General features: G+C 41.0%; 2 protein-coding genes across 4 annotated transcripts in view; one reads left to right on the top strand and one right to left on the bottom strand.

Annotated features, from left to right (window-relative positions):
* Positions 1-5188, top strand: part of HAT1 (histone acetyltransferase 1) — a 70049-nt gene extending 64861 nt beyond the window's left edge. For all 3 annotated transcript variants that reach the window (XM_066232734.1, XM_066232735.1, XM_066232736.1), the window contains exon 11: positions 4746-5188. In XM_066232734.1, coding sequence (XP_066088831.1) covers positions 4746-4913 — 168 coding nt within the window. In that variant the 3' untranslated portion in view covers positions 4914-5188. The remainder of the gene's footprint in view (positions 1-4745) is intronic.
* Positions 1-12604, bottom strand: part of SLC25A12 (solute carrier family 25 member 12) — a 206523-nt gene that overhangs the window by 178792 nt on the left and 15127 nt on the right. The gene's annotated exons all lie outside the window — the stretch shown is intronic.

Genomic DNA, 12604 nt, shown 5'->3' with positions numbered 1-12604 from the left:
TTGCATATAACAGGTCATAATAAGTTTATAATGGTCTCTCGTTCCAAAAATTATCTAAAGTAGCATTTTATTTGATGTTTGTCAACTCATAAAAACATTAGAAAATTGGTAGAAATGGTCTTTTCCAAAGATTTTGATCTTTAATAATATTTTGGCTAGAAATTTTCTTTTTTTTTTTTTTTTTCTGAAGCTGGAAACAGGGAGAGACAGTCAGACAGACTCCCGCATGCGCCCGACTGGGATTCACCCGGCACGCCCACCAGGGGCGACGCTCTGCCCATCCTGGGCGTCGCCATGTTGCGACCAGAGCCACGCTAGCGCCTGGGGCAGAGGCCACAGAGCCATCCCCAGCGCCCGGGCCATCTTTGCTCCAATGGAGCCTTGGCTGCGGGAGGGGAAGAGAGAGACAGAGAGGAAAGCGCGGCAGAGGGGTGGAGAAGCAAATGTGCGCTTCTCCTGTGTGCCCTGGCCGGGAATCGAACCCGGGTCCTCCGCACGCTAGGCCGACGCTCTACCGCTGAGCCAACCGGCCAGGGCCGAGTTACCTTTTACAAGTTGTGTGATTGTCAGTAACTTAACATCTATGTTTTAGCCTTCTGTTCTATAAAATGGAAACATAGAGCTCCATAGTGAGGTACTAAACGGAAAGAAATAAAATACAAGTGTGCATGTTTTTAAAGTTTATTTTGAGTAGTCTTTGGAATTTAAATGCTTCTGTTATTATTTTAAAATTCTTACAAAAGAAGGCCCTGGCTGGTTGGCTCAGTGGTAGAGCATCAGCCTGGCGTGCAGGAGTCCCGGGTTCTATTCCCGGCCAGGGCACACAGGAGAAGCGCCCATCTGCTTCTCCACCCCTTGCCCTCTCCTTCCTCTCTGTCTCTTCCCCTCTGGCAGCCAAGGCTCCGCTGGAGCAGGGTTGGCCCGGGCGCTGAGGATGGCTCTGTGGCCTCTGCCTCAGGCGCTAGAATGGCTCGGGTTGCAACAGAGCAACGCCTCAGATGGGCAGGGTGGGCATGCCGGGTGGATCCCGTTCGGGTGCATGCGGGAGTCTGTCTGACTGCCTCCCTGTTTCCAACTTCGGAAAAATGCAGAAAAAAAAAGAGAGGAAAAAAAGGAAGAGAAAACAGAAGAGGAAAAAAAATTATTACAAAAGAACCATATCTCTGTATTTCATAAAGGAGACTAGTTGAGCAGATGGAAAGTAAGGACCCTTAGAGGTGGTGGCATTTTTGATACTATATTTATAAGCCCTCTTGGAACCTGTGAAAACTTGACAAGTATTATTTTCTGGAAATGAATTAATATACACACCAAATAGTAACATAATGGACATTAATACCATATTTAACTAATTTGCTTAATTAAAAAATATGAACAGCTCTAAAGCCATGAAGGAATAAGTTTTTGTTAATTTTTGGAAAGAGGAAAGTATACTGAAGCCTATAGAATTTGATTCCAGTCTTAAGGAAATCTTCCTTTCAGTATTTCGTTTGTACTCCCAATATATGTCATTTGGCTAGATAGAGGTATTCCTTGAATTAGTTTTTTAAGTTCTCTTTTTTACACATTCTTTAAAAGATTAATTTTTAATATACAAAGTAGAATACATAGTTTAAGGGATAGTAGTGATTAACAAAAATACCTCAAAGTAGTTATTTTTAAAATTGAACCATACCTTACCTGTTCATGAGGAACTTACATAGTTTTATATTTTTCCATGAAGTTATTACAATTCCTTTTTTAAGATTTTATTTATTGACTTTACAGAGAGAGGAGAGGGAATGAGAAGTATTAACTTAGAGTTGCTTTACTTTAGTTGTTCATTGCTTGCATGTCATATGTGCTTTGACCAGGCAAGCCCAGGATTTAGAACCTGCAACCTCAGAATTCCAGGTCGGAGCTCTGTCCACTGTGCCACTACAGGCCATGCACAATTATTTTTTATTCCTAGGGACTCAGAGCTCTTGAATTTAATTCATAGATTTACTGCCATACCAATGAAAATTTCAACAGAGATTAATTCTGACATCCATCTGAAAAAAATTGACAGTAAAGAAATTGAAGATAGTAAGGAAGGAGGAGATAAATTGGAAAGTTAAGCTCTCTTAGTTAAAAACAGCATAATAATTTAAAACATTATGCTATAGGCACATGATTAATTCTATATATTATTTGGAACAGAACCAACAGTCTAGAAATATTTAAGAATTTAATGTGATGGTTCTATTATATATAAGAATTTAATATGATTGGAAGCATCTTCAACAGAGTTAGATTACTTAAAATAAATGTTACACCTGGTTAGCAATTTAGGAAAATAGTTTATATTCCTATCACATACCACAATAAAATTTTGATGCAGTACACTTTAGTTCCTGGACTGTTTCCTAAAGTTCGGTGCTCTTTTATGTGATGCAGTCATGCCTCTTGGCAGAAAAATAATCAGTTTTAGTAGAAACAAAGCATTTTTCAGGCATGTTACTGAAGAGTAAGGAGTACACTGTCTTTCCTGGTCTTAAAACATTAAGTCTGAATTCTCATCAGTTCTCTAGACCTAATATTGAAAGTGTGGTTAGTGAATCAGAAACCTTAACATAACTTGGGAGCTTGTTAGAAATGCAGAATCTCACCCCACTCCCCACCCACTGGATCAGAACCTGCATTTTAACAAGCTCGCAGCAATCTGTGTGCACATTCAAGTTTGAGAGGGGCTGCTTTAGAAGGGCAGCTTATATTGACAAAGTTAATTTTTTCCTTTCTGATTATAATACTAGCATCCTCATTTTAATTAGCTCTGCTAATTTAGACCCAGGATCAACCTAATTTTTTTTGTAGTGTTAGAATCAGGGGTCTCAAACTTGCGGCCCGCTTGAGACCCCTGTGATAGTTTATTTAAGTATAGGCTTATCTTCAGACTTTGTTGTTACCTTGTTTTAAAAGTGTCCATGTGATTATAAATTTAATATTGAACCTTTTAAGTAGTTATCATGAAACATGTGCCTAGTATTCCTAAATTATTAGGGTTTCCTTTAAGGGATATTTGTTTTTAGGATAGATTTAAAATTTGAGAGGGGTAAGTTATTGTCATTTGAAAGGCAACTAGGTAAAGGAATTAAAAATACAGGTTTCCAACCAGCATTAAGGTTTGAATCCTGGCTACTCAATTTACCACCTCTATGACAAGTTATTAAACCCCTGGATCCCTTTTTATCTTCATCTATCAGTTGAAAATTATGTATTTCCTAGAGTTAATATATGAAAATTTCTGATCTCTATGTAAGGTGATATCTTTATTGTATACTCCAGTAAAAGAGGATTGACTGACCCGAAAAATGCAAAAAAGTTTCCTCTTGCAGTGTTTGATATATTGCAATGTTGCTACTCATCCAGGAATCTTTGAGTCATTCTTTATTTTACTTTCCCATGTCACCCAATGTTTTACCTACATCTGCTCCGTCTTCTCCATTTCTGCTGCTACTGACTTAGTCTAGGCCAGTGGTCCCCAACCCCCGGGCCGTGGACCGGTACCAGTCCGCAGAGAAAGAGTAAATAACATATTATTTCCGTTTTATTTATATTTAAGTCTGAACGATGTTTTATTTTTTTTAAATGACCAGATTCCCTCCTGTTACATCCTTCTAAGACTCACTCTTGACACTTGTCTCGTAAGTTCGACAATTATATTTAAAAATACCACAGTTTTTTGTTTTTTTTTAAAGATTTTATTTATCCATTTTTATTGGAGGGGGGAGGAGATAGAACAGGGGAAGGAGCAGGAAGCATCAACTCCCATATGTGCCTTGACCAGGCAAGCCCAGGGTTTTGAACTGGCAACCTCAGCATTCCAGGTCAATGCTTTATCCACTGCGCCACCACAGGTCAGGCCAAAACACCACAGTTTTTACACCGGTCGCATAATTTTATTTTGTGCATTTATCCGTCCCACCCTAAAGGCCAGTCCGTGAAAATATTTTCTGACAGTAAACCGGTCTGTGGCCCAAAAAAGGTTGGGGACCACTGGTCTAGATTTTTATCATCTCTTGCTTGAATTCTTTCAGTAGCTGCTAACATAGTCCTCAGCATTATTGTTCTTGACAGTATCCTGCTTAACGATGTTACCAGCTCCCTACTGCAAACTTCTCAGCATAGTGGATTCCTTCTCAGTGAAACAAGGAGAGTTTATCAAGATAATGTATATCTGGATAGTACAGACTCAATATATACTTAAAGTGTCACGGTTTTCGGTTTATCTTTCTGAAACTCTTCCAGCAGTTGATGTTGAAATTGGTATGAGGTCCATAGATACCTCACTGGGTAAGGGAATTTAGAGATAAGCGTAGTGGCAAGAAGAAATCGGCTTGGAATTAAAATTAATATAATTAATGATTGAATAGTGAAATGAAGAATAATAGTGCTTAATCTCAGTTGTCTATTTATTAGAGAAGTATTTGAGTGTCTATACTGGCCAGTTTTTTATGCTTTGGAGAGAGGGCTTTAGTCATATATCTATATTTACCATTGTTTGACACAAAGTCTAGGTTTTCTGGTTAACTCTTTTTAGAGGGACTGTAATGTAATTCATGGTTAACTTTATGTTTAGGCTTCCTTATGAAGAAAACTGTATGGGACAAATTTGAGCATATTCCTACCACTGTGATTTTTAATATTAGAGACTTAAAATTCTAAGAAGATAAAGAAACATACCAGCTTTCTTACTCTAACCAATAATTGTGTTTGTTGCTTAGAAAAAGCAGAGAGATCTTGCGAAAATGAGAAAATGTCTCAGACCAGAAGAACTGACAAACCAGATGAACCAAATAGAAGTAAGCATGCAACATGAACAGCTGGAAGAAAGCTTTCAGGAACTTGTGGAAGATTACCGACGTGTCATTGAACGCCTTGCTCAAGAGTAAAGATTATACTGCTCTGTACAGGAAAATGCAAATTTCTGTACATTGTGTTGTGAAAAATATGATTACTTTAATTTTAAAATCTTGTAACATTTACTTACATTAAAAGTTATCTATCTTATCTTTAGTTGAATATTTTCTTTTGGAGAGATTGTATATTTTAAAATACTGTTTAGAGTCTATGAGCATATATTACATTTAAAAAAGGTATAGCTTCTGAAACACTATTGCAGTTGCTTCCCTTAAAAAGTATAATAAATGTTTACTTAGTTGTGGTATATTAATGTGTGATGATATGATTCTTAAAAACTTATTGTTAAACTTTTTCAGTCTTGTTAAAAACTAGGTTTTGGCCCTGGCTGGTTGGCTCAGTGGTAGAGTGTCGGCCAGCCTTGTGGATGTCCTGGGTTCAATTCCTGGTCAAGGCACTCACAAGAAGCAACCATCTGCTTTTCCACCCCTCCCCCTTTTCTCTCTCTTTCTTTTCTCCTCACAAAGCCATAGCTCAAATAGTTCCAGCTAGTTGGCCCCAGACCCTGAAGATGGCTTCCAAGAGCCTCTGCCTCAGGCACTAAAAACAGCTTGGTTGCCAAGCAACTTCCCAAAATGGGCAGAGTATTGCCCTGTAGGGGGCTTGCCTGGTGTATGCCATGGTGTGTGTGTGGGGGGGCATGCAGGAGTCTGTGTGTGTCTCCCCTACTCTCACTTAAAAAAAATTGAGGTTTTAAATTATTTTAAATTATTCTTTCTATACTTTGCTTCTAAGATTTTATATCTTAAAACATTTCTTTAAGATCTTTCTAATAATCTTGTGTTTTTCTATGTTATTTTTCTAAATAGAAATGTTCCTAGTATAGGTTTGTTTTGTTTTAAACAAACTCCAGTTAACTGCTTGTTGGTAGGGTGGGTAAGAGAGAAGGGAAACTAAATTCAGCCTAAAACCTAAATATTTGGCATCAAATATTAATGATAATTTAGAAGTTTTAGCATAAACACATTTTATAAATAATAGTAATGTGAGATAAATATCAGTTTCTAAAACTTAATTACACACCATTATTGAAATATATCTTGTGTAAAATGAGGTGTATATCTGTTGTGATTTGCTACAAGGTTACCAACAAGAAAAAAAATCAAAGTAATTGTTTAACGTAGTGTTACTTTTATATTTTATTGAAGTAGGGCATATATATTGCTTCATAGGGAATGATAAAAGTAAAAGCTTGGTGTTTCTAATGTGTGTCAGTAAATAAGGTTACTATATAACTTCGAAAATGGGATATAACTTGAACTTTACTTTTAAAATCTAATTTGTCCAACATGGACACTATCTTGTCCTTAGATCAGCTTTCCACCGTAAAACTTGTGAAATATAGGAAAGCAAAGTGACTGGTACACTCAGGATACAAAATAGCCGTGGCCAGCAGCAGAGCAGGGGCACTAAGCCATAGAAGCTTATATATATATCTCGTTGATTTCTGAGAGTGATGTATATACACAGAATTTGTTACAGATGGAATGAACTCTTTCAGGTAAAATCTTTGCTGAAACTATATGAAAGTAATTTGTTTTCCATCTAAATTAGCTAAATTTTTAATTTTAATTGAAAACTCACAATTGATACCTAAAAATGAGCTCTGAGGTAAAAAAAAAAATCAGTACAATGTAAACATTACCTTTCAACATACTTTTATGTAGAAACCAGGAAAAGCCAATGTGAAGCCAATTTCTATACTCCCCCCCCCCCCCCACACACACACACACTCAAGCAATGTTCTGTGTTAATTCATGGCTAAAGATCTGGTTTAGCATTAATCTTTGGGACTTGAAAGGCTTTACCTTCATTTGGAGTTGGATGGGTAACAAAGTCTGACAGTCCGATCTGTACCTTGTGTAGGGTAGTCTCCAGGGTAGATGTATATATAGGACTGTGTGTGAAACCAAAGACAGCCCCTCTCCAGGGCCCCGAGCTCACTTTCCACCCCTTCGTCATCCACATATACATCTACTGTATTTACTTGTTTTACTTTTTTTCACTACCCTTCCCCCCTCCACCATCCTTAATTTTTACCCTGTCTTCTCCAAATTACATTTTCTCTACATGTACATTTTTCCTTTCTGAGCATCAGTTTTTTCATCTAAAATGAGGTTGTACTAGAATGATCTCTAGGCTCCTTCCAAGTTCTAAGATCTGTGCTTTTTTTTTTCACATTATTTTCTCCTGAAGCTTTTATACTCAGATGTGGATATAGATGTGGTATATGTCTAAAATAAAGCATTTTTATAAATGACACAAAATTCATAGTTTATACATGAATTAGTTTGTGTGAGAGGAAAAAAGATTATGTCCCCGATTGTCTCCAAATTGCAAGGGCCCTAGCAGGCTGTACCAGAGCCTTGTCTGTTCTGAAGATTGATCTGGTCCACTGCCACCCGAGAAGAAAGTTGGCAGCAAAGCTCCCAACACCATACTAGAATGATCAGAATCATAGACCTTATAGTCAGATGACTTAATTCCTTAAATTTATTCTTAAATTCTTTTCATTCAAATTTAAAAGCCAGTTTAACAATATTAAAGGCCTATTAAAATACCCATAATTCTTCTAAATGAAATTGTTACATTTGTATATTATCTGTATATACATTGAACATGGTAGTTTTTGAAAACATTTCTAGTGTTCATGATAGTTCTCAGGTGTACAATACTCCATGTTCATTTGCCCATATTATCATTTACCTAGGGTTTTATACATAGAGACAACATTCAAATGAATTGTCTTTATACATATTTTTTGTATCTGTTAAATCATATCCTTAAGATAAGTTCCTGGGAAATGTATTTATTGAGTCAAAGGGTAGAAATATCTCTGGCTCACTTATATAAACATGCCGTATTTTCCATAAAGGTTTGTAAAAATTACTAAAGATGAATGCGTATACTGGTTTTAATGGAATTTCAAAGGCATGGGATGTTGAGTTTGTTGTTTTAATAGGTGTAAAATCTCAAATTTATATTTCTTTTGCTTAATGGGAAGGATGAATATTTTTCCATGTTTTAATGAAATTTTTTCCCGGGTATGAATTACACATTTGATATAATTTTTTTTCTTTGGGACCTACACTCTCATTTTATAGATGGACAGTAGATCCAGAGGTTCAGCGGCCAGGACTATAAGCTTGCTCCTGACTTCTCCATTCCTTTTCATCTTCCATCAAATAAGACAACCAAGATTCCAAGATGGCTGCAGAGTAGATGGAAGATACAACCACCTGGTCCTGGCCCCAGACCAGATTTACAGCTAAATTATAGTGCAGCCAACCTGACTAACTAGCTAAGCCTTCAGTTTAGCTGAAGGCTAGCTAAACTAAAATAACCAAGGATTTGCAAAGACTGGTAAGTGCTGACACAAAAGGTCTGGCCCTGTGCTCAAGTATAGCAGCTGCAGCAGCTAGACTCCCTTCCCCCCAGGAGGGGGATTCTCAACCCTCAGCAGCGATCCCTGGCCCCGTTAGTGGAGGCAGGAAGAGGATCCCGCAAAACGTGGGGGTGAAAATCAAAGGAGTCCACCTGGATCCTACCCAGGGACAGCCCTCCCATTGTTACAGCATCAGTATGGGAAGTGTGCTCACCACCCCTGCCTGCTGGCATGGCCACTCTGCTGTGCTCAGTCCTGTAGAGGGGTATGCCCGCTGCAACCAGCAGTAACTTTTGAGACGCTGTTTCTTAGGGGGAGGGTTATGGGGTAAATATGGACAGTGACCGGTCAGTAAGGCTTTGGAAAAAGGACCCGTCTCTCCCACTTTGAGTACACAACCAGCTCCCCTCCCCACACCTGGTGGGACACGGCCCACTGGCGCAGCTACGTTCACTGGACACAGAGATTAGGGAGCAGTGCAGACCCAGGACTCCATAGGTTTGAAAAAAGCCAAGTGACCCCACTGCAGGCAGCACACAGCCAGCACCCTTCTCCTCCCACCCCCAACCTAGTGGGACACTTGGCCCACCAGAGCAGCCAAATCCACTGCACATAGGGACACTAGCAAGTGACATAGCACTGGGACTTTCCATGGGATTGTCCCGTCTTCTCCAAATTACATTTTCTCTACATGTAATACCATGTTGCCTTTCTGAGCATCAGTTTTTTCATCTGTAAAATGAGGTACTGGAATGATTTCTGCTCTCCCCCACCTCAAATGTACAACTGGCACCCTTCCCTTCTACCCTCCACTGGGTGGGACACTTGACGCACTGGTACAAGGAAGTAGCTGTGAACAGGAAGACCAGAAAGCCGTGCAGAGCCAGGTCTTTCTGTGGGTTTGGAAAGACGGCCACTCTACTAGTTACAGGAGGAGACTAGGGTTTGCAGCACTGGGGAAAGACGGGGGGGGGGGGGGGGGGAGGACAGCCACCAGGATTCCTGTGGTGAGTTATTCAATACCACGGCTGTCATCTTGCTAGGGTGGCATACTCTCCTCTGCAGGGCATCAGCCTCAGGGAAAGCAACTGCTCCATACTCTGGACTCCCTCTTGCCCCTGTGGAGATCAGGCCCTGCTTAGTGTTACGTGTCTCGCAAGGAATAAGACACATCAAAGGAAAGTAGTGTAGCAGAAGGCTGAAACTCTTAGGCGGAATCAGCCCCGGGAAACTGCGCCACTGCATATTTATTGAGTTCCAAAAGCCACAGCTCAGCAAATAAAACTAGAAAGCTACAAAAGCCTTTTTCCCCATTCATTTCATCCCCAACCCTGCATGTGTACTGTTTCCTTCATGATCAAGGGCACGAGAAGAGTCAGAGTCTCAGAGCTTATCAATCATAAAGGACATCTGGTTCTTGAAGGCATTCCTCCAAGAATCCTGCATACCTGCATTCAAGTAACCCAGGCCAGTCTCCTGTTATGGTTAACACACTCCAAGATCTCCTGTCTCCAAGTAACCCCCGCTCTGCAGTTAACTACTATTTATATTTATGCAGGGTCTTTTCCCTACAGCTTAGGAGTCCGTGGCCTTGGCCAGGGAGTAGAGGTCTGGACAGATTTGAGATGACAGTGACTCAGTTGTCCAGCTTTAAGTCAGGGGCCATCCCTCCACCCCCTTTCCTGTGAATCTGGCACTTCCCTTTCACAGAAGATATAAATAGAACCACCCTCCTGGTCACCAGCAGACCCAAGCACCGGGCTCCAGAGGCCCCACCCATCCAGCTCCTAGTGGCTCTGCCCTGCAGAGGTCAGGGCAAAATCTGAGACAGACTGAGACCTCTGGGGTAGGGGCCACACCCATTTCCTTCCCTGAAGCCTGACCAGCACCTCCCCTTCAGGAGATATCCACTAGCGCCTTCCTCCTAACTCCACCAGAGGTTCAGGGAACTAAGCTCAACAGGCAGCCAGCAGGTAGAGGCAGCCAGCAGGTAGAGGCAGCTAGAGGCAGATTTCAGGGTGCCTGGAGACTTCTGCTGACCTATCCCCAGGCCTGGTGCTGGTATAAGCTGGCTTTAGAGTGTGGCTTAGTCCTTCCTGTGTACACCTAAGCCCAGCAGAGGCAGCCACAAACTGGACCACTTATAGCTCCAAACAGGTTGCTGAGGGCCAGTCATAGGCAGTGTCTTACATTGGCTTGCACCAGGTTCCCTTGCAAGAGACCCAGAACCAACATACTCAGTGGCCAGCTTCAGACAACATCAGAGCAGGATCCAATTAGCTTTACATGCAGCACATCCAAAGGGAGATCTCATCAGGCACCAAACCCAGCTGAAATGAATTCCACTTCCTGTGATCAGCACCTGTACTGAAGTTTGCATACTTTGGTTGAGGTATAGACTCACAGTCAACCAGTCCAAGTATCAATTCTGGACACACACAATAGGCCAATAGCAATCAAGACTCAATTACAATAGGAGGACCCACATAACCCACAAAAGAGTCATGCTTGGAAGACACAGCTCAAGTGATCAAGAAGAGTGCACCAGTGGACCCAACAAACTACCTACTACATAAAGGCACCCTACAAAGACTGGGAATCATAGCAGATCTAATACATAGAAACAAATGCAAAGAGGTAACCAAAGCAGGGAGAAAAGGAAACGCCCCAAATGACAGTACAGGAGAAATGTACAGAAAAAGAATTAAATGGCAATTAGCAATTTATCAGATACAGAGTTCAAAGTAATGGTTATACGAATGTTCAAGGAACAAAGTGAGAAACTTCAACAAAGATATCAAGCACAGTGGAACCATAAAAAGGAACCAATCAGAAATGAAGAACACTATCTGACATCAAGAATACACTGGAAGGAATAAACAGTAGGCTGGATGAAGGAGAGGACTGAATCAGCAATTTGTAAGGCAAGGTAGAAAAAAAAAACCCAATCAGAGCAGCAAAAAGAAAAGAATTTAAAAGAATGAGGATAGCCTAACCAAGTAGTGGCACACTGAATAGAGCTTCAACCTGGGATGCTGAGAACCCAGGTTAGAAACCCCAAGGTCCCGGCGTGAGCACAGGCTCACCCAGCTTGAGCATGGGATTGCTGGCTTGAACGTGGGATCACAGACATGACCCCCATAGTCACTAGCTTAAGCCCAAGGTCACTGGCTCAGGTGGAGCCCCCCAGTCAAGGCATGTATGAGCAATTAATGAACAACTAAAGTGCTACAAAGATGAGTTGATGCTTCTTATCTCTCTCTCTGTCTCTCTCTCTAAAAAAAAAAAAATAATAAAGGCTCTGGCCAGTGGCTCAGTGGATAGAGCATTGGCCCAGTATATGGATATCCCAGGTTTGATTTCTGGTCAGGGCACACAGAAGAAGTGACCACTTGTTTTTCCCCCACCCTCTCCTGCACCAGTGACTCAATTGGTTCGAGTATGGCCCCGGATGCTGAGGATGGCCCTGTTGGAGCACATCATCCTCAGGTGCTAAAAACAGCTTGGTACTCAAAGCACCAGCCCCTAAAGTGGTTGCTGGATGAATTCTGGTCAGGGCACATGTTAGAGTCTGCCTCACTATCTCCCTTCCTCTCACCTAAAAAAAAAAATGAGGATGCAGGGGTCCCCAAACTTTTTACACAGGGGGACAGTTCACTGTCCCTCAGACCATTGGAGGGCCGCTACATACAGTGCTCCTCTCACTGACCAACGATGAAAGAGATGCCCCTTCTGGAAGTGCGGCGGGGGGGCTGGATAAACGGCCTCAGGGGGCCTCATGTGGCCCGCGGGCCGTAGTTTGGGGACTCCTGGAAGGGACTTTTGGGACAACATGAAGCATATGAACATCCATATCACATGGCTACCAGAAGAAGAGAGAGCAGGTGATCGCGAACCTACTTGAAATAATGACTAAAGTTTTTTCTAACCTGGTGAAGGAAAGACACACAAGTCCAGGAAACACAGAAAATTCCAAACAAGACGAATACAAGAGGACCATGAAGACACATCATAATTAAAATGGCAAAGGTTAAAAGCAGCAAGAGACAAGCTTTACCTACAAGGTAGCTTCCATAAGACTGTAAGCTGATTTCTCAACAGAAATATCATAGGCCAGAAGGGATTGGCATGAAGCAGTCAAAATGATGAAAAAGCAAGGACCTATAACCAAGGCTTTTCCAGAAGGATATCATTTAAAATTGAAGGAGAAATAAAGAGCTCAGACAAGAAAAAGTTAAAGGAGTTCATTTGATAAGGGATTAATATAAAAAATTTATA

Source organism: Saccopteryx bilineata, chromosome 5 (genome assembly GCF_036850765.1).
Source record: "Saccopteryx bilineata isolate mSacBil1 chromosome 5, mSacBil1_pri_phased_curated, whole genome shotgun sequence".
NCBI classification, from domain to species: Eukaryota; Metazoa; Chordata; class Mammalia; order Chiroptera; family Emballonuridae; genus Saccopteryx; species Saccopteryx bilineata.
Note: the sequence above shows the minus strand (reverse complement) of the source record. Positions and strands in the feature narration are given on the sequence as shown.